The sequence below is a fragment of the Thunnus maccoyii genome, chromosome 2, assembly GCF_910596095.1.
Source record: "Thunnus maccoyii chromosome 2, fThuMac1.1, whole genome shotgun sequence".
NCBI lineage: Eukaryota > Metazoa > Chordata > Actinopteri > Scombriformes > Scombridae > Thunnus > Thunnus maccoyii.
This window is the reverse complement of record NC_056534.1, coordinates 30,863,938-30,886,086: the sequence shown is the minus strand read 5'-3', so window position 1 is coordinate 30,886,086 and position 22,149 is coordinate 30,863,938. Positions and strand designations below refer to the sequence as shown.

General features: G+C 39.5%; 2 protein-coding genes across 3 annotated transcripts; one reads left to right on the top strand and one right to left on the bottom strand.

Moving 5' to 3' along the window:
- Positions 1-5,055: 5,055 nt before the first annotated feature.
- Positions 5,056-15,216, bottom strand: slc26a11 (solute carrier family 26 member 11). Its single transcript, XM_042434607.1, has 15 exons — positions 15,099-15,216; positions 14,417-14,639; positions 14,050-14,284; positions 13,293-13,485; positions 12,726-12,811; positions 10,721-10,937; positions 10,373-10,551; positions 10,155-10,227; positions 9,897-10,008; positions 8,497-8,552; positions 7,571-7,711; positions 7,354-7,481; positions 6,311-6,410; positions 6,070-6,203; positions 5,056-5,860 (listed from the first exon to the last, which is right to left on the bottom strand). Exons 3-15 carry the CDS (start codon positions 14,254-14,256, stop codon positions 5,750-5,752), a joined length of 1,737 nt encoding a protein of 578 aa, XP_042290541.1. The 5' UTR covers positions 14,257-14,284; positions 14,417-14,639; positions 15,099-15,216; the 3' UTR covers positions 5,056-5,749.
- Positions 15,217-15,278: 62 nt separating this feature from the next.
- Positions 15,279-21,533, top strand: sgsh (N-sulfoglucosamine sulfohydrolase (sulfamidase)). 2 transcript variants are annotated; one of them, XM_042434801.1, is made up of 10 exons: positions 15,287-15,320; positions 15,446-15,617; positions 16,220-16,380; positions 16,470-16,575; positions 16,669-17,045; positions 17,209-17,290; positions 17,366-17,569; positions 19,386-19,552; positions 19,671-19,888; positions 21,059-21,533. In XM_042434801.1, the coding sequence occupies exons 2-10, from the start codon at positions 15,536-15,538 to the stop codon at positions 21,240-21,242; spliced, it is 1,581 nt and encodes a 526-aa protein (XP_042290735.1). In that variant the 5' UTR covers positions 15,287-15,320; positions 15,446-15,535; the 3' UTR covers positions 21,243-21,533. The 2 variants fall into 2 exon arrangements, with proteins under 2 accessions (XP_042290726.1, XP_042290735.1); XM_042434792.1 differs by having other exon boundaries at positions 15,279-15,617.
- Positions 21,534-22,149: the final 616 nt, after the last annotated feature.

Sequence of the window (22,149 nt, the reverse complement as noted above, 5' to 3'; positions counted from 1 at the left end):
CTTTTTAATTAGGCAGTCTATGAGTAAAGTCACACTGATTTATGAAGGTCTTTTCAAATCTCCTCAGAGTAATATCTGTAGAAATAAATTGAAGCTAAGAGTGTGATTGCCAGCTTTTACATCTGGATTAGATATCCGTATTTTAACAATATTATTATCGCATTACTATGTTCTTATATACTGGATGTGAGGTTTTATTATTATTATTATTATTATTATTATTATTATTATTTATGAGAGTAGAATCTGTGTAATCCATCCCGATATATATGATGTCGGCAGTTATGATTTATGTGTGGGGAGGCAAATTCAATGCATCAATTGATTAAAGTCTTTCAATAGAAGTTCATTCATGTGTGACACAAAAGGGGGGGAAATGTACCAAATCTATTTAAATTTCCAAAAATCAAAAGGGAAAAAGCAATTACACAGTGAATATGTGTCATAATGTGTAACCCAAGATGATGAGATGTCAGATGGTTTACCTGAAGTGCTTCCTGTAATAATCTGCAAAATTAAGATCAACAATAAACCCCCAGGCACCCCCATTCTGGACAACATCCAGGACACAAACCTGTTAAAAAAGACAACAAAGATGTCCTGATAAACCCCAGAAAACTGCACAATATGCCGACTTGGTGAAATGACAAATTCAATACAAATGTACAATCTTAAGACTATATTTTCAAATTATGCTGCTGTGCATAACATTCATTACTTTGCCAGTGTTTGTACATACCTTGGAGAGACTGTGCTTTAAACCAGGAAAAAGTTGAAAGTGTAAATCTCCCAGTGAGTGAGACTGTGAGAATTTATAGGCCTGTGTTAGTGCTCAAAGGACCATACCTACCACTCATTGGTGAAGCACTTCAATGGGTCATTGACAGCACTGATTCATATCTCATAAAACAATTACTTATTAATGAAAAGTAATATAATAAATATAGCCGCAAACATCAAGTGGGTCAAAGCACATAATGACACATTTGTGTTGTACACCTTTCAAACCACAAGAGTTTACAACAGATGGGCAGAAACAGGAGGATGCACACATCTTGGAACCAGGCTGGATTCAAATCCATGACCTTATAGTTTCAGGGCATGTGTTTAGACCACTAGACCATCAGGACAACACAGATGTCACTGACAGCAGTTGACAATAAACATTAACTTAATTCTGCATATAATTAGTAAAGTACTGCATTGAAGTCAATGAGAGTGAATAACTTAATGGTCTGTAACGCTTAACCATGATGAAATATTTTGCTGGTGATCAGTACATCATGGTGATTTTGTAAAATGGAGAGTCATTATAGCAACCTCTAATGCCTTTAACTCCCCGTGTACAGCAGAGTGTGTCAGAGGCTGAGAGAGGAGGAGTGACAACTAGCACAGGCTCCCCCCGGTATTGAACCCCAGGCCATGTGGTTCATAATCAGCATTTTAATCCCGATGGGAAGGTCTATGGGACTTAATACTTATATTTACAAATAAATGTCCACCTTTATGAGCCAGTCTTTGAGGTCTTTGATGGTCTTTTTGATGGAAGTAGAGTCTTTAAGGTGTCAAAGATCTTTCCCAGACTCCTCACCAGCTGCTTGCTAATGGATGGAATGGAATGGAATGGAATGTGAAGCAGAACTTGTCCACTTCCTGCCCCTTTTTCAGCACCAATGACCTAGACTTGCTGGGTTTGAAACTCATCCTTGCCCATTTAATGAGCTTCTCTGGGCCTTGGAGGATCCATCTGGTGCCAGATACTGATGTTGTTGTGATGGTGAGATTTCTCATGAAGGCCCTGATTGGAGGTTGTTGCACACCAGACTTCGTCTTGGGGCCTCTGCATTCCACCTCTGCAGATTTTACAATCATGTTTATAGCCAGGGCGAAAAAGGGTTACGGAGATGGTACAGCCTGTTATGATTCCCTTTTCTAGCCAGTGCCAGTTGGATGTTGCGGACCCAGAAGTCAACTCTTAGCCTGAAATCGTTGTTGTAATCCAGGATGAGGTTCCTGATGTTACTAGGCACATGGTATATTTGCAGAGCGATCTCAACCAATCTGTGTGGTATCGGCATTGGTCAGGTCCAACCACAGCTGCCCCCATCCATTCATCTCAACCTGGTCCCCACCCCTTTCATTCCACTAGTGCCCCCTTACGCCCCACTAATGCTCTTATCTAAATCAAGGGAATAACACCATATCCATTTTTTTTAGCTATTTATTACATTGTTATTATATTTATTAATTCAACATGCAGCCATTTACACTGCGTACTATTGCACTTCTTCATTTATTTATTCATTATGGATAGTTCTTGTCCTACTGATATGTGTGTTGTCTTTTGTTATAACTTGTTATATTGATGTGTCCAATAAACTTGAACTTGAACTTGAAATACGTGCTGATAGGAACACACAAACAACATGGAGACCTCTCTTGACCTTTCCTGTTCTCCCCTTGTGTAGTATATGATACATTTATTGTGTTTTTATAATATTGATGTCACTTCTTATCATTTTTTATGGGAGTCATTGTGCCCTTATACTTCAAAGCTCACGTCCTCCTCACGTTCTATCATCCAAGGTAAATGGTTGACTGAGTACTTAATACCATTACAAGAGGAGTGTGCTGATACAATTTTTACAAGACTTCATGCTGATAAGAGTCTGTATGCACAAGTGTGCCTGTTACTGAAAGTATGCGACAAAGCATTTTCAACACTTTTCTTGAAGTGTTTGGCATCATTCAAAAAGAAAACCTCATTCAGATACAATTTTCAGCCACACAGGCCATAACATTGTTTAAAAAAGCACATTTGTATACCTCTCAGGAAGTATTTGAGTACATTTGCACATCACTTATAACATGTCAGATAATCAAAGCCAAAAGTAAAGAACACAATACATATTAACACATAGTGACAGAGAGACATTTTTAACATTTGTCATTAATAGATATACATGATTTGCCTTGGAGATGGCATCATGTTTAAATTACAAATTTAAACCCATTTGAGCTGAAAAAAAATCCATCCTTATATAAAAACTTATCTCAAGATTCTCCTACCAGCTTTGCTTGGTTGTCAACACATGATGTTTACTTGTAGCAATTCCCTGTTGTTAAAATTGATTATTAATGTAAGTACTGTACATGCATTATAAACAGATTTTAAAAATTATCAACTATGTGATGATCCCATTGATGTTATTGATATCATATATTACTGTGCAATTTGGACATCATCTTATGTTTCATTATGTATTTAACAGTCTGTCTTTGAAAAAGTTTGTCTTGATGAATCAAACAGATTTCTTTGAAACTATAGGAGCAACTTGTTTTAAATATATATTTCAGGGAAGAAACATGGAAAACAACAGTGCACTAGACATGGAGAGTTTTCTTGTTCTCCCAATGTACAGTATATGATACATTTACTGTGTTTTTCATTTCTTATCATTATTTACTGGAGTCATTGTAAATTATTAACACTGTCATATTTCAAAACTCACGTCCTCCTCTTATCATCATTATCATTATCATTATCATCCAAGGTAAATGGTTGACTCAGTGATTTGTTCCTTTATAAGAGGAGTGTGCTTATACGATTTTTTCAACACTTTATGCTGATAAGAGTCTGTATGCACCAGTGTGCCTATTACTGAAAGTATGCTATGAAGCATTTGTTGCACTTTTTTGGCATCATTCAAAAAGAAAACCCTACTTAAATATAACTCTCAGCCACACAGGCTATAACATTGTTGAGAAAGCACGTTTATGCACATCTCAGGAAGTATTTGAGTACATTTGCACCTCACTTATAACATGTCAGATAATCAAAGCCAAAAGTAAAGAACATAATACATAACAAAACATGGTGATACAGTGACATTTTTTACGTTTGTCATGAATAGATATGTTTTATACATGATTTGCCTTAGTGATGGCACTGAGTTTGTCAACACATGATAATATATAACTTTGGTCACTTAAGATCATAATGCCTGTCTGTGTTCACTGTGTTCAGAGATGGTCTCTGGTGTCAGATGTGAACGTCCTCCTTGATCTTTCTCTGACGCCTGATCGATGACTTTGTCCTTTTTGTCGACTTTGTCGATGGGTCAACTGGTTTTGTTCTGGTGATCACAGACAGCTGATGTTGTCCATTTCTGACGTTTAGATCCTTAAAGCCCCTGAAAACCCGATTACGAATCATATATATTTCTTAATATTTATGACCTAATTAGTAACAGTTCAAGTTTTGAAAAAAGTATCCTCAGTTATTATTTATGAAGAGGTTATCACTTAATAATCTGCTTCATCAGGACTGTTTGGGTGTGCTGTGGTTGTAGTTTGATAAATTTGATTTGATTTGAATGAAAATACTTGACAACGCCTTGTTCCAACTGAGACACTTTAAACCAGAAAAAAGCAAAGACAAAAGCACAGATACAGAAATCTCTTATGTGAAATAACATTAAGTGTTCCATCTTTGGCAGAAAACTGGGTTCATTTTGGACCTCATTGCTCGGAGTAAGAGATTGGTGATTGGTTTTCAGGGCCTTTAAGGTGTTGATTGGTCTGTGGTAAGTGTTGACTCCTTGAGATCTGAAGATTCTGGCAAGAGGCTCTGACAGCTAAGCTATGTGCTGTAAGGGAGTCCAGCTGGGATGCTTCTGGTGGTCCCTGTTGATTTAGCAGTGTCCTTTCTGGTCTTAAGTCAAGATCTCTTGGACCTGTTGCAGCTCCCTCTGTCTGCTTTCCTCCTCACTGATAATGTCCTGCTCTGATCTGCTGGAGTAGTGCAGTTTGGTGAGAGCATCATCCATGTATCAGTACCAGGAGTTAGGTATAAAACTGGGTAGAAACTGTTGTCAAGGAAACCTTTTACAAATATTCCCTGTACAAGCGCAATTTTGCTGTCGTTATGTTGAAATTATTGTTGCACGGTCTTCACCCTTGAGAGCATGAATGTTCTTCTCTTCAAGCGTACAGAAATGTGTGACTTCAGTATAATACAGATACATACAGTACAAACACACATGCATACACATGAAAATGTAAATTTTTTATTCCGTAAAAAATCTTGTATGGATGTGATGATTTGGATTAATAATATAATGATATAAATTAGTGTCATTATGTTGACTAAACTAAAATCATTTTGCCTCCACCTTGGCAGCATTTCTTTACAACATAAAAATTAGGGTAATCAATCATCGGACATTTCCTTTTACATAGATAAATAAAATGACTCATATCTGGTGAGTTTACTCTGTTGATTATTAACACACATATTGTCCCTCTTTGTGTTCTGTAAATACAGATTTCGTCTCCGGCAGTTCACCTAGAATCATTAATATTATTTCTCTAAATACCTCCTCATTCATACAAAATGCTGCAAAATGTCTCTTTGAAAAAAACAAAACATAAAATGCTATAAAACATAATATTAGACTTCTGGGCCGATGTTGTTGTGCAACTGTAATCTAGTGTTGAGATTCCTCAATGATTTCCAAAGTCAAGTTTAGCAGATACAAAGTCCAAGGCAACACTTTCCTTTGACCGGGGAAGGAGGGGCATCACTTCACAACATCGCATCACAACACCTGACAGCCAGTTAATCAGTTGTTGGAGGTAGTTTATCACTTATCAACATCATAACAGCCCAATTATCTCAGTTCAGATTGTTTTTGCTTTTGCTTTTGTCATTTCTTCCTCTCCAGACTGTGAATGGGCAGTTTCTGTGTCAGTCACTGAGGCGGTTTCCTGACTCTGTCAGCAGCAGCGCTGCCTCCACACTGTCTGTATACCTGAAGTCCTGCAGATCAGCGGCTTGGAGAACCTCAAGAACAGAGGGCTAAAGGAGTAAGGAAGACAGAGGCAGAGTGTGTGAGCAAAGGAGACAAAACAGATAATAGGAAGTGATTTCTTCCCCATAACATGAGATTAGAATTATATTTTCAAATCCTCAATGCCCTCAACTAAAATGCATTTAACAGGCCAATAATCTGAACTCCATCAGTACTCAATTCAAATCTGTAAGGCAGTGAGGGCTGGTTGTTGTACCTGCAATCTGGAAAAGACCAGACCCACTTCTCGGAGTTTGAACTGCCTCAGCAGGTCCCGCAGCTCACTGATCACTGTGTAATCTATAATGCTGACATGATGGCAATCTAGGACCACTGACCGCGGAGGAGACACTAGGGGAGCCATGTTAAGATTAGAAAGACAGGAAAGTAAATGGTAAAGACAGCCTCAAAAAGTCAGTGTGCTCTACACAAAGACAGATTATCAAACAAATCCTCACCCTGCAGAGCCTGAGAGTGAATGATGTGGCTGAGATACTCTGTGGCAGGAAAGCTGAGTCCACTGCCCAATTCAATCAGCAATACACCGTGATCAGACACCTGATCACAGTGGACACACAATGATAAGAAGAAAACATCAGTTATGTTAGATGCCATTAATTTATGATCAACACACTCCTCAAATCTTTTGGTCTTTTTGTTGTACCTACTTTTCTTCTAACTTTTTCATCTTCAGTTCACATTTTCCCGTTGATTTAATGCAAAAGAAAAAGCACCTCAACCTCATCAAATTTATGTTGGTGCTGGTAGCCTCAAAACTGTTTACAGATCTATTGCTTTTGAAATATGAAGTATTCTGAATAAATAATTTAAACACACAATCGCCACATAGACTGAATGAAGAGTTAAACTGGAGGTGTTTTCTTACCAGCTAAGTTTGATCATATAGATTAGATACAATATGTTGGAAATTACACTGGAATTTGATTTATTGTTTGTTTGTTTTTTTGCTTGGTTTGATTTGTTTCGATTGAACCACAAGATGGTGCTACAAGGTGTAAAGCAAAGAAAGGCAACATTACAGATAACAGATGATGGCCTGATTACTGAATGATGTAATTAAAAAATGTAATGTAATTAAAAACAGGGAATTTTGTACTAAAAATACTTTAACCTTTAAAGATATCCACTTAATTCATGTAACTCAGATTGCTGAAGCCTCATATTAACTTAAGTTAAATTTTTGAATCCATTTTCACATTACACAAGGACTCTGAATTTTGTCCCCCATCAATTACATTCAAGGGATCTTTAAACAGCCAGAATGAACAGGAGGAATGATTACAGCAAGCAAAACCTGTTTCAATGTAGCTACAATGTGGGCACCTGATTATTGTTTTATGACAGACTTGAATAATTGTGAATCTATCTAACAAATCTATTAATTCGAGTGGTTCTTGCAAATATGTTCTGCAGTTTACTCTTCCTTTAAGTATCAGAGTCACTCATACGCAGTCCTGTGCACAGTGTTACTTTATGGTACCTTTATCTGGGGTCTGGCTGTGTTGTACAGCAGCAGGACTCCAGATACAGCTACACCTCCCATGATGCCGTACTGCACCTCCCAGAAACTCATCAGGAATGTCACAAAGAAAGGCAGCAAGTCCAGCTCTGTGGGAGACACATTACCCCGGGAATTTAATTAAACAAACGAATACACATGAAAATACACTTATGTTTGAAATGGAGCAGACACCTACTGCGTATCCTCCACATCTTTGCCACGACTTGGTAATCCACCATAGGAGCTACAGCACAGATGATAACAGCAGCGAGAGAAGCTTTGGGGATGTAGTAGAAGGCCGGCATGAGGAACGCCAACGAAAGCAACACAATCACACCTGCAAAAGACAGAAGGGGAAATTCAGCAATATTTCTCATTTCTAAACTGTGAAACAAGCACAAGAAGACAGAGAAAGCAAAGTCGCATTAATATAAGCGTGATGACCTTTTTGTTGCTCCAGACGATTATTTAAAATTGAAAAATAAATAAATAGACATTGAGAGATTGATGTTGAAGTCACAAAACCCTAAAAGAGCATCATTCTACCTACAGTATGTGATGTTTAATTGAACCAGAAAAGCTAAAATATACAAATTAGAGGTATTTCAACACACTGCATTATGCTATCTTGATAAACTGAGAACTTTATGTGACAATCTTTTTTGAGTGATCACACAAAATCCTTCTGCTCTTCTCTGACTCCTCAACCTCTGATCACATAGTCAGGCTGTTGTTCACATTTGTGGTTTAAAGAGTACGGTCTAGACCTCCTCTATGTGAAAAGTGCCCTGAGATGACTTTTGTTGTGATTTGGCGCTATATGAATAAAAATTGATTGATTGATTGATTGAACACTATCATTGATGTCCACATACTGGGCTGCCTCTGTTTAAGATTAATATCACCTTTGTTGTTTTGCAATCTGTCCATGTCTGCTAAAGACAGTTTTTGATGTTTCCTTTAACACAAGCTCTGACCTCCATGACAACACTTTCTCATCTCTACGAGGGAGGCAGAGGGGGAGAAAGGAGGTAAAGCAACGGGAGAAAATCACAAACCACCACAAGAGGGCAGTAGAGAGCACAGACAGGTAAAGTGAAAGTTGAAAGTGTCATGACTCACTGGTGACGATCCCACCCGCTGGAGTGCAAACACCAGTCTGGGAGTTCACTGCTGTCCTGAATGTGGAGAGATAACATGACAAAGTAAATATTTGGTAACAAAATTAGTGTGTGTGTGTGTGTGTGTCCAGGTCATTCACTGTCCCTCAGGTTGTGGCATGTTGATACATATTGGGCAGCAAGATATGCCCTTTCTCCTTTCTCCTTCTCCTAGTAGTATTTTTAATTTAGAATTTTTTGTCATTAAGCTCTTTGAAATCTGAAATTACAGAGTTGAACTTGTTAAAGTAAATGTTCTTTATTTCATTGAATGTTTTACATTGTAGTGTATCTCTGTCTCAGCCTCACCTGTCAAACAGTGACCACGTATTCTGTTTTCTTTTGGTTGCCATGATTTTTTGTCGTCCTCTTTGGATTGTCAGTTTGTGGTCACTGAGCCTGTACTTGGTTAGGATCTGTCTCTGCTCTCTGACAATGGAGAGATATTCTGACTATTCATCATCTCTTTTCAGGGCCAGATAACTAAGTCTCATCTACTTTGGCTTTTAATTTCTTCTTTCCAGTGTTCCAAGTAGGTTTCTTTACATTGTGTTATAATTTGGTTTACTCTGATTGGTATTTGGAAAGCAGTGCTGGTGAGACTGGTCAGAGTGTCTGAGAGGAGGCAGTTAGTCTCATAGGGGACTCTTTTCTGGGCTCAGCTCTTGGGTTTGGAGGGCTTTGTTATGGAGGGTGTCTAGGGGGCTGGATTTAAGGTTATTAAAACATTTGAGTGCTCTCTTCTGAATGTTAATTATCAGTAGGTATCTGCCTAATTCTGCTCTATGTGCATTGGTTGGTGTTTTTCTGTGTAAAATGCTATGATGACTGAGTGGACCCCAGACTTCACTACCATACCGTGCAATGGGCAGGATGACACTATCAAATATTTTAAGATTTTAAGTGGAATTTGTAAATTATAAAATGTTTTCTTAATTGCATTTAGAGCTCTTCAAGCTTTTTCTTTTACTGCACTTTTCTCTGCCATTTTGGAACTCCCTGATGCTGTTATGGTTATACCAAGGTAGTTATAAGTCATGCCATGTTCAATGACATGATTATTTGTGGTAAACTGGTATTTGTTCTCCTGACATCTGGGGCAATTTTGATAAATCATGACATTAGTTTTCTTCATATTTACTGTTCTGACAGTACTTTTCTACTATGTCCAGCTGTTGCTGTAATCCTTGTTCAGTAGGAGACAGTAGAACAAGGTTATCAGCATAAAAGAGAGACTTCACCTCTCTATCTAGGAGGGAGAGGCTAGGAGCAGCACATTGATCCAACTGAACAGCAAGTTCATTATATACTCTCTCTCTCTCTCTCTCTCTCACACACACACACACACACACACACACACACCTCCCAAAGCTGCCAGTGACAGGGTAGGCTGACACAAACGAGCCCAGGATGTTAGTCACACCAATTGCCAACAGCTCCTGGTTGGCATCGATCCTGTAGTCGTTCTGACTGGCTGAAGAGAAACAGGAAGTCAAAATCAGTCAACAGTCAGATGAAGCACTCAAGCTTTAACTGCCTTGATTATCTAATACTGACAAAGTGTGTAGAAAAATGCTTTTGCAACATGACATGGTTTATAAATGTTAATTAGACACTTACCAAAAGCTTTCGCGATAGCAATGCTTTCCAACAAACCCATGAAAGGGATCACAGCAAGCCCTCCTCCAAAGTCCTGCATACAAACATAGAGAGGAAGACTGGTTAGTCAGCTGCACTTCCTGGGAGACAGGGAGATTTCGGGAAGTGCAACTCAATCATTCAGCGAAAAAAGATTCACTGCCCTCGTGCTGTAACTGGCCCTTCCCTCCGCTCCTCACCTCTACAATCTCTCCAAACGTGACGATGGTCCCGTTGGCTGTGGTGTCTGAGGTGGGTGGTGGCCTGAATGGTGGGAGCCCCTGGGACGTTTTCCCAGTGATTGTGAACACGTGATGGCCGTAAGCATCCCAGGAAAATGCAACGAAGGATGCAGCCACGACCACCAGGGCGTTACGCACTGACCAAGACAGAGATTTTTATAGCAGAGATCATTTATAGCAATGAATGAAACAATGATAGACCTATTTATTAAACTTATTTTCTTTCTTTATGCTTTGTAAAAGTGAACAGTGTTTCACTTTTACAAAGCATTGGTGTGCATGCATATGAACATGAGAGGTACTGACTGGTAGCAACAGCCCACACTAGTTTCCTGGCGACTCTGGAGTAGGCGGGAGCGTTGCCAGAGCCCAGACTCGTCTTCATAAACATCAGCATGACCAGCAGAGCAAGACAAAGCAGACCCAGGACCACGTCACCTATCCTGGCCTCTGGGATCTTGTAGAAGGTGTAGTAAACCTGCAGGAAGAACTCATGGGGGATGCCTTCGAGTCCAAGAAGATTCTAGACAAATAAACGAAGGGGATGGCTATCAGCTGAGACCACTGACAATAAGAGGAGTTGTAGATCTGGTCAAATGTCAAATTATGAACACAGAGGGTGCATAAGAGTAGACAAAATGAGTTTGCATATCCAAATCAATCAACACACTCTTTTAATGATATTCTCAATCTTTATGTTTAGCACAGGGGAGTGTGTAGTGTGTAGATTAAATTAATGGTCTGGGAGATTGAGAGGGAAAACTTGCATAAATGCCACAAGACTTGTATAGAATTTCCCCAGGACCCAGTTAAAAACTGGAAGTTCTGCTTGAGGTTTCTACCCGTTAAAGGGGAGTTTTTCCTTACCGCTGTCACCAAGTGCTTGCTCATGGGGGAATTGTTGGGTCTCTGTAAATTAAAGAGTACAGTCTTGACCTGCTCTATGTGAAAAGTGCCTTGAGATGACTTTTGTTGTGATTTGGCGCTATATAAATAAAAATTGCACCTCCCAGTTGGCTCCAAGGTCAAGCTAGATCTAGTATCAAAGTGCTGATCCTAATTTTGAAAAATCTATATGATATATAATGAACCCTTGCTGTAAACTGTACACTGGGGTAGAAGCCCGACTAATGTTGGATTTCATACTGACTAAACTGAGGTTGAACTGTAGAAGCTATTTACAGCCTTCATTTGATTTATTCTGCTGCCAATCAAACGTGTCTGCACTCCTATTGGCTAGTTTTACTGCCTCCACCTCTATTTTTTTCTCTTGTGTGCACTTGTTCTTCTCTCTCGAGCAGTTTAACTGAGCGGGACATGTGCCTTCATCCCAATCAGCCAGTCAGAGCCCAGAAGCCCCACCCCGCTGCGATGTGACTGTGTTTGTATCAAACATTCCCCGCTGCACTCAGACACAGAGTGGCTTGCTGTTCACTTGTTTATTCACAGTTTATTAAGTTATTATTTATTAGCATGTAAGAAATCACCTGTTGAGTGTTTGATGGTTGTTTATTTGTGTTTTAGAACGTAACTGCCGTGAAACAATCACAAAATAACATTGTATTTCTGTCATTCACAGGCTTTCTCTCTCTCAGAGAAAGCTTTCCAGCCTGTCTCTCTGTCACTAGCCCTCTCTCTTTTTTTCTCTTGTCTTTTTTAAAATGAGTTGGGAAACCCATAGCAAAGCCTACTTTTAACATTATCTAACTAAGAGAGATGTCATCCCCTTGTATCTCTCACAGCAGGGTTGTACAGCTCTGATCATGACATGCAGTAGCAGAGCCCAGAAACCCTGCCCCACTGCTACAGAGCGGGAGCAGCTGATTGCTTGCTTATTCAGAGTTGAAGTTTATTAATATTAAATGTGTCGCGTGTCCGAATTGCACCAAATTCAGCACGACACTCCCTTTGTTCCCCAGCAATTCACCTGCCAAGTGTGGAGTTGATCCAATGAACAGTTCAAGAGATATGCTAAGGACATACATACACACAGTCATACAGACACACAGATATACAGACAGAGATTCCTTCCTTTAGTAGATAGACATATATTGTTTGCTGACTTGCTTCCTCAACATCCCTTTTAAAATTTTCAAGTGCCAAACAACATTTTCTGCCCTTTATATGGGGCGGCAACACGACAGAGCCACTTTTTTTCTTGATAAGACTGTGTCTAGAAAATATAAATGTGAAACTGCAGTTGCTGTTGATTATTATCATAAGAAGGAACTAAGATATGGTGGTTTTGATGTGTGTGTTGTTATTTCTGTTGCCGTTTCTGTGGGTGTCTGTGTATGTTTTTGACTCTCACCTTGACCTGTCCAAAGCCGATCGTTATTGCAGCAGCGCAAGTGAAGCCTTTTATTACAGGGAAAGAGATGAAGTCCAAGAGGAAGCCTGCAGAATAGCAATGAATGAACAAAAACAAAAGCATGATTGAGAGATTTCACAAAAACTGTGTGCGATTAAACACAGGAAGTCATTGATGTGGTGGCAAGAAGTGGTTCTCCTGCACTCACAAACTAATCTCCTGTTTCTTCACACTCTGTTCTATCAATAAAGCTTTTTAATTTTGTAAATTAGATTCCGTTTCTGTCTTCTGAACAATTAGTTTTGATATTGTTATATCAGGTTTTGATACAGAGATCACTCTAACGTTTACAAACTGGAAAATGTAATGTTACACTATCAGTGATGTCAGGTAAAGACAATGTGTCACAATGTGAATAAAAAGTAATTTTTTATATTGAAAAAACATCATGTTAAGAGTTCATCCACTTGGCTCACAAGGGCAAGTGTTACTAAATTTAGAAAACCCCAAAAAACTGGTGTCACAAGGTTTTCACATGACTACAGCAGCGCCCTGCCCTCCCCTCACCTAATCTCAGTAATGCCATTACAGCCTGGATGAGTCCACAGAGGAGGCTGAGCAGCACAGCTCGGCAGGGCTGCCCCCCCACCACGGAGAAACACAGGAGGGACATGATGGCTGTAGGACCCAGCGTCACATCCTTAGAGGTCCCCAGGAGAGTGTAGATGAACCCCCCCATGAAGGCAGAGTAGAGCCCATACTGTGGAGAGAAAAGCTCTTAGATTAAATTGTTAACAGGGCTTATTTTCATTATCACTTAATCTCTATTCCTACTCAATTAATCAATGACCTTTTCAGTTTATAAAACATTCAAAAATTAGATTTCCCACAACCCAAGGTTGTTGGATGTCTTGTTTATCCGACAAACTGTTCAAAACCCAAAGATATTCAATTCGCAGTTATATAAAACAGAAAAAGTGGCATGTATTCACATTTTAGAAGCTGAAAACAGCAAATGTTTGGAATTTTTGACTTAAGCGATTGATCATTTATGAAAATAGTTCTTATGATAAATAAATAAAGATTGAGATCTTTAGGTGAAAGGAAAGGCATCAGTAAAAAATAAACAGAAAGATCCAGGATGTCACTGATAGGCAAGATCATGATTTCAACTCTCTACAATTGAGCAGAAGTGACAAAAAAGATGGAGGGAATGTACACTCGTTCACTTCTTTTGTTCACATTATCCTTGATATTTCATGTTTTACTGGAACAAGACGATTTTAAGAACTTGATGACTCAACACAGCTCTGCTAGGACTCACCTGCACAGGAAGGCCCGCTACTTCGGCGTAGGCCAGCGCCTGCGGTACAGTTGTCAGCCCGACAGTGAGTCCTGCGAGCACATCCATCTGAAGCCATTTCAGCTTGTACCTGGGCAGCCAGGAGAGGATCGGCAGCCAGGTCTTCAGGGTGCTGCAGGAGCAGCAGCCTCGGGCCAAGTCTCTTCCCATTAGAGGCTGCTCCATCATATAAAAGTTAGAGCTGAAGGAGGAGAACCTGGAGAGGAGGAGGTTGGCAGAAAGAATGAAGTGATAGCTGCAGGTGCACAAAGATGTCCTTTCTTTTAACCTGTTTTACATATTCAAATGAATGTATGAGTAAGATGAATACAAGATAAAAGCCACTTACACAAAGTGATTTAAATGTCCTCTTTTGCTTTATATGTCACTCATCGGTTCTTGTGAAGTGGTTTCTCTGGTTTTGTTTTTTTCTCCTGGGAGTCCTCTTTCCCCACAGGCTGAGCATTCAGGACAACACAACAAAGATGTGCTCTGTGTGCATGCGTGCATCGGTTTGTGTGTGTTTTCCTGGACAAATATACAGCGCCATATCTTCAGATGCATGTTGTGATCTGTGTGAGATGGAAAAAGTCATCAGTCGAGCTGCTCGGCTACACAGATAACAACCACTTACGACAAGTTAAGGAGGTCATCTGAGGACATGTATTCCATATGCTTTCCTGTGACCTGTGACCTTAATGAGCTTTGAGGGCCTACAATCATGTGATGATCATATGATAGGTCAGTGCTTTGAACACCTGTCTGATCAGTGATTGCTTTACAATAGACAAGCATTTCTCTCCACAATCACGAGTATAATATTACATAATAAAACATTAAAAAATCGTTTTTGTTATGTAGGCTATATTATTCCTCTAAAATTGATTTGACAATAAAATGTTATGGAAGAATGTGAATAATCTGAACAAACGGAATAGAATAAATTTGGACAGTATAGAAGAGAATAAAAACAAAGGAATAAAACACAATAAAACCGAAAATAACAAATAGAATAAAATATAAAATCTTACTCAGTCTGATGCTTTCTTCTCTTGCATTATTTCGTAATTCAGCTGTGATTTCACTGCTTTTCAGCAAGCACAGTTGCTCTCATAAGTGTTGTTCCTCTCGCTGAAACTACTTCCTAAAACTCACGTCACTCAGCAAAAGCGCCCTGTCGGCTCTCGTCATGTGACGTCTGTCATGTGACCGTGGGTGGGCGGGGCTTACGTTGTTTAAGGAAGACGTGAAAAGTGAAGTCTACTCGGGTTTTATGATACATCTATGAGCTTCACTACATTATAAGTCACTTTATTTCAGCTAGTTTGACGACTGAATTTATGTTGTTTAATGGATTCATTTGTTTTAAATGTTTCAGACGGCACGTGGTCCTGAAACCTTAAGAGTAGGCTTGTTTTTTGGGAAACAGTGAAGAGCAGTCATCATCATCATCATCATCATCATCATCATGCTGCTCGAGTTGTTTTTTCTCACTTTGGCATGTTTTTGCATCGGGGAGTCAAAGAGCAGAAATGTCCTTCTAATAATTGGTGAGTGGTTTCATTTCTAACCTGTGACAACAAGTCATGCAAAACTTCAGACTGTAAATCAGCCTTTTAACTTTCTGACTGAAAACATTATAGTGCTGAAATATTAGGCTAAATAATAAACTACCCATAAGCATACACTATATGCATACACAAGAATAACTCTTTTATCTGTTATCCAACTTTATATATACTGTAAAATAACCAGATGTTAATGTCTGTTTTTGGCAAATCCAGTAAAGTAAAATCTGGCAAATTTATATTTTTTGACAGCATAACTTTCATATCAGTCAAACCTATCATCTAATTAATAACAGTTGTTTCCTAATTACATTCCATTACATAATGTTATCTTAGTTTTATATTATTATGAAGTTAACCCTAAGAAAAAGTAATTAACTCTAAGACATTACTTTATTGTTTATCTATAAATGATTAATCAGTGATTGAAACGTATTGAATTCTGAAACTGTTTCTTGCAACACCTCTGAATTTGTGAACAGAAGAAACTTTGTGACATCAGTATATACTCATGAGTTCATTGATGTGCACTATGTGGTCAGAAGTAAAAGTATGTAGAAAGTCCCTGTCTGTTCCTCTTCCAGCTGATGATGCAGGTTTTGAGACGGAGGTATATAACAACTCTGTGGTCCACACGCCACACCTGCGCTCTCTGGCCAAGCGCAGCCTGGTGTTCAGCAACGCCTTCACCTCTGTCAGCAGCTGCTCCCCCAGCCGCTCCACCATCCTCACTGGCCTGCCACAGGTAACACACACACACATGCACACACATGTACAGTATAACCCCTCATTTGTTCATGATATCAATGAATTGTGTTTGTCCTGTGTTCTCAGCACCAGAATGGCATGTATGGGCTTCATCAGGGGGTCCATCATTTCAACTCATTTGATGGAGTTCAAAGTCTGCCGTTGCTCCTCAGCCAGGCTAACATACACACAGGTAAATAACAAAGTGACTTGTTCGTTTTTTATTTCAGGTATACTCACAGAAACTCATGTTTTTATCTCATCTTATTTTCTCTCATTGCCACAGGTATAATTGGAAAGAAGCACGTTGGTCCTGGATCTGTATACCCTTTTGATTTTGCCTACACAGAGGAGACCAACTCTGTCCTCCAGGTGGGGAGGAACATCACCCGAATCAAACTCCTGGTTCGCAAGTTTTTTAAGACCCATAAAGACGAAGCCTTTGAGCGAAGGCAAAAGAAAGAAGAGAATAAAGGAGACAGAGAGGGTATAAAAGATGAAGAGAGGCCTTTTTTCCTGTATGTTGCCTTCCATGACACCCACCGATGTGGACACTCGCAGCCCCAGTATGGAGCTTTCTGTGAGAAGTTTGGGAATGGTGAAATGGGAATGGGCAGAATTCCTGACTGGACACCAGAATATTACACACCAGAACAAGTAAAGGTCAGTGATCAAATATTAACCTATTTAGATGTACAAAAAGTCTCAATTTCATTTGAAAATAAGGATTTTTTGGGCACGCCTTTACTGCTGTTGTTAGTTTTGATATTTAACTTTATGAAATTTGCAAACAAATCACAAATATTTTTCATCATCTCGTCTTCAGGTTCCTCCATTTGTACCGGACACACCTGTAGCACGAGCTGACTTGGCTGCACAGTACACCACTGTTAGCAGGCTGGATCAGGGTATGTGAACTATACTTATACATACATAAAAAAGAGGGTGGAGAGATGTCATAACGGTGTAAATTTCCCCTGTAGGTATCGGATTAGTTCTTCAGGAGCTCAGGGACGCTGGTTATGAGAACGACACACTGGTCATCTACAGCTCAGATAACGGCATCCCCTTCCCTAACGGCAGAACCAACCTGTATCACTCCGGGACCGCAGAGCCCATGCTGGTGTCCTCTCCAGAGCACAGAGAGCGATGGGGAGACACCAGCCAGGCCTTCGTAAGCCTGTTAGGTAAGAGATGGATGGGAGAAAGAGGGCGGAGAAGCTGCAAGTGGCTGTTATCTTAAAGGATAGGTTCACAATTTTTCATGTCTTAAAACAACAGTCAGGTGCCCAAACAAGGTTTTCCTCAATGTAATCATTCCTCCTGTTTATACTGGCTATTAAAAGATCCCCTTCAAATGTGCTTTCAGTGTAAGTGATGAGGGACAAAATCCACAGTGTGTCCACACAGTCATTTTATGCAAAAATACATTTAAAAATGTATCTGAAGCTGATATGAGGCTTCATTTGGATGGCTGAAGCTTCATATTAGCTCAGCCTTGACATTGATTCTACAGTCTCTGAACTCTTCTGGAGGGATGAACACCATTCTTCGCTCATTTGGTGTTTTGATGATGGTGGTGGAGAGAAAATCTCCCTTAGGTGTTCAATTGGGTTGAGATCTGGTGACTGAAGGTCACATCAATGATTCACATCATTTTCATACTCATCAAACCATTCAGTGACCCCTCGAGCCCTCTGGATGGGGGCATTGTCATCCTGGAAGACACCTCTCCCATCAGGATAGAAATGTTTCATCATAGGATAAAGGTGATCACTCAGAACAACTTTGTATTGATTTGCAGTGACCCTTCCCTCTAAGGGGACAAGTGGACCCAAACCATGCCAGCAAAATGCCCCCCAAAGCATAACAGAGCCACCAGATCCCCTCACCGTAGGGGTCAAGCATTCATAATTATTCTACACTTGGAGGAAATAAATATATTTTAAATTGGAAGATATGCCCTTAAAGAAGAAAAACATATTTCAATGTTCATTTGGACACCATTGTTTTAAGACGGACTTGAAAAATTGTGAACCCGTCCTTTAAAAGTATAGCTCATCAAGTGTAGCAGCCAGTCCCTGTTAAGATGTCAACCATGGACCGCAGTGTTCCCAGTTTCTCCACTTTCTATAATAAAGGCTTAAATACTTAAAATCACCTCCTCCAAAACAATGAAGCAGTATTTCTTGGCACATTTCATCACAGGTTTTTGCCTTAATGTGAACATGAGTTGTGAGCAGTTCAATAAATAGATTTTCCTCTTCAGGTAGTTCGATTTCAAGAATTTTTATAGGCTGGAAAAAAAGTGCTAAGTATTTCAACATTCCTTTATAAACTCATGCCATCACAGATTTATCATGGGAACACACTGGTGGGTCCGACCCTCAGGTTGGTTTATACATATTAACAAACATGTGTTTCTCTCATGTGCTTAGTCGGCCACAAGAGGGAGACTTAACAATGATGCATCAGGAGCAGATCTCAGACAAAATGAGATTAACTGAAAATGATCCCCGAGGGGATAATACATAAATGAAAATATCGATTAAAACCAAAGCAACAGTACAAAAACAGTAGAAACAGTTGTTATATAAATGACTGCCGAGGATAATTACAACACATTAAATAGACTGGAAAGTATTCAAGTATATAACTTGTGAACATTAAATATGTGAGACATTAATATCAATGTTTGACACTGTCCTATGAAAACCACGTATCTCCATCGACCCTTCAGTTCATCTGAAAAATCAAAAATCACCAAAATTGGAGATACATGGTTTTCATTGGGATGTCCCTCTGTATGCAGTATGAAATAGCACTATACCAATAATGAGTTCATGCGCAGTATTTAAGAATTCCTGTAATCACAAGTAAGTGTATAATAACATTACACTGAAATGTGATTTGTTCCATCAGCTGAGGTAGTTTGTCTCATTTTGTGACTGTCTGTCTCATTCTGTCTTTCTGTGACTCTTCTCCTCTCTCTTCTTTCGGCAGACATCACTCCCACCATACTGGACTGGTTCTCTGTTCCCTACCCGTCCTACAGCCTCCCCGGCAGCCCTGCAGACCTGGTCCACCTCACCGGTCGCTCCTTACTGCCTGCTCTGGTCACTGAGCCCGGCAGCTGGCACACAGTCTACAGCAGCCAGTCCCTCCACGAGGTTTGCGAAGATCGCTGCTGTCAGACAGGATGTCATCAACACTGACTGTCAGAAATAGACTTTTCATGAAGGACTCAAACACAAGCATTTGACTGCTTTATTGTCATTTTACTTTCAGGTAACCATGTACTACCCAATCCGCTCTGTCCACCAGGGGGCCTACCACCTTCTCCACAACCTACACTACCGCATGCCCTTCCCCATCGACCAGGACCTGTATGTGTCACCCACCTTCCAGGACCTGCTGAACCGCACGAGGCTGAGTCAGCCGACGCACTGGTTCAAAAGCCTGCAGCAGTATTATTACAGAGAGCGCTGGGAGCTGTACGACACCAGGTCTGTTGCCTGAAACTGCTGCTCAGTGTTCATCATGTTGCTTTCATTTAAGGAGGACAAAATGTTGACTGTGATGACTCACAGATGAATATCGTTTAGTTAAGAAATTAATTTTCAGAAATTATACCCATAAATAGAACTAAATCCAGTAAACAAAAACAACCTTTTATTTAAATGTAAAAAAAACTTACGAGTGTAGTAGTTGGTAGAAATAGTGCTTGTTGATACTCACCTGGTTGGATCCACCACATCTGGAGCTGCATGTGAACCCGTCGTCCACATAGAATTAAACTCTGAAGAGCTGAATCCCAAAATGAGTTTAATTTTTCTGAAGAGCCATCAGGGATTCACACTGTTTTCTGACATTAATCAGATTGAGTTTTTTGAAATAACATACTAAAAAAAAAAGATTATAGCAGATCAGACCTGCTTGCAGATACTTTGTTTCAATTATACATTAACTTCAAAAAGCCTTTTGTCGTCAAATCCAACCAGATTTTCAGCCGCCGTCATCATCACAATCACAATTAGGTTGAATTCTTTATAACTGATGTTTGAAGGCCTGGCTCTGGATTTTCTCTGGACTCTTCAGAGCTGTGACTTTCATTAAAGACACTGAGTTCATGTCCTCTGTGCTGTTTTCTAGGAATTTAGGGGTTTTAGCATCCTGGGGGGCGTTTACAGTTAGAAAACGTACACATGGTGGGTATTATTTAGACTTATTCCAGTAGTTTTAGATTCTGACTATTAAAGTTGACCTCTTTTAGACCAACAAAATAAATAAATATTTCTGTACCAAAGTTTTATTCTGGGAAACATGGAGAGGGTTTTGTATTGCTTTATTTTACAGGTTCATAGTTTCCTGATAATTTCCTTGAAGGATTCCTGGAAAGAACTATGTAATCTGATATTAATTATAGGGGAAATAGAAAAATGGTTCTGAGATTGTTATTGTGTTTTGTGCTAATAAGCAATTGTTGTTCCCTAAAATGAGCTGATCCACTTGAATAAAACAATACTTGAATTGCTAAGTGAATAAAAAGTGGAAAATCCAGATGAATTTCAAAAAGTAGAGATTTTCTTTTTATTGGTAGAGTCTGGGGAGGGGGGAATACTAGTCCTGAGTCTGTTTATGATATTTAAATATTAACAAAAACTTCACCAACACAGGACAGACCCGCTGGAAACGAGGAACCTGGCGTCAGACCCATCCCTCAGCGCCGTGCTGGAGAGCCTGAGGCAGAGTCTGCAGAAGTGGCAGTGGGAGACGGGGGACCCCTGGGTCTGCGGACCAGATTACGTCCTGGAGGACAAACTGGAGCCGCACTGCAGACCACTCTACAATGGACTCTGATAGACTCTGATGGTACATTCATTCATCTTGATTGACATGCTGGATGCATCATGCGCACATTTTACATTAAAAAATAAATTATGTTTATTTGTTTTTTTTATATTTTTGTATGTCAGTGCTGCTTTTAATACTCAAAAATAAAACATTTTAAATTCCATTAATTCATAATTCTGTTTTCAGTGTAGTATCCTCCTTTTATATGATACTGGATAGTTTATCATTCAAATCAGTGGTCTTTCTAATCCGTTTCTATACATTAAAGGTACATTTCCCATCATCCAGACCCCCTCGTAATCCTGTTTCATAGAAAGGCAACATGGTTACACCCATTTAACTGTTTTTGTGATTATTTAATTGAACAAATGTGGATGCATCCCTCTTTGTTAAAGTCTCCATCACTTTTGTTCCTCTGCTGATCTACTGACTACACGGAGGTGGAGTTGATGAAGCATGACCGGTGAGGTCAGTAAATCAATCAGGGAAAGGGTTTGTATTGATAAAGGCCTGTTTTTTTCTGGGAGCTCCGTTTTGAAGTGAGACTGACTCACAGTCTGTCCGTGTAGAAAGCTGCTGAAACTTAAAACAATTTGGATCAGTCGATTATTCACTCATGTTTATTGATCTGTTCGTCTTTTTACTCCTAAACGCTCCATTTCCACTCATCCTGGAGTCTTTTGAAGCCATGCGCACTGACTCTGCTTCGTGGTTGCATGCACTGATTAAACGTTGAGTCATTTTAATGGCTTTTATGAATTTTGTGTGGTTTTCCAGACAGATAAATCCAAATCTCTTCATCATATCAAATCACTTTTCACTGGTGTCCAAGCAGGAGTTAATCTGGAAATTAAAAGTCTGCCCTTTTTAAGTTTATGAGATGCTTTTAGACATTCAGGAAAATTGAATCTGA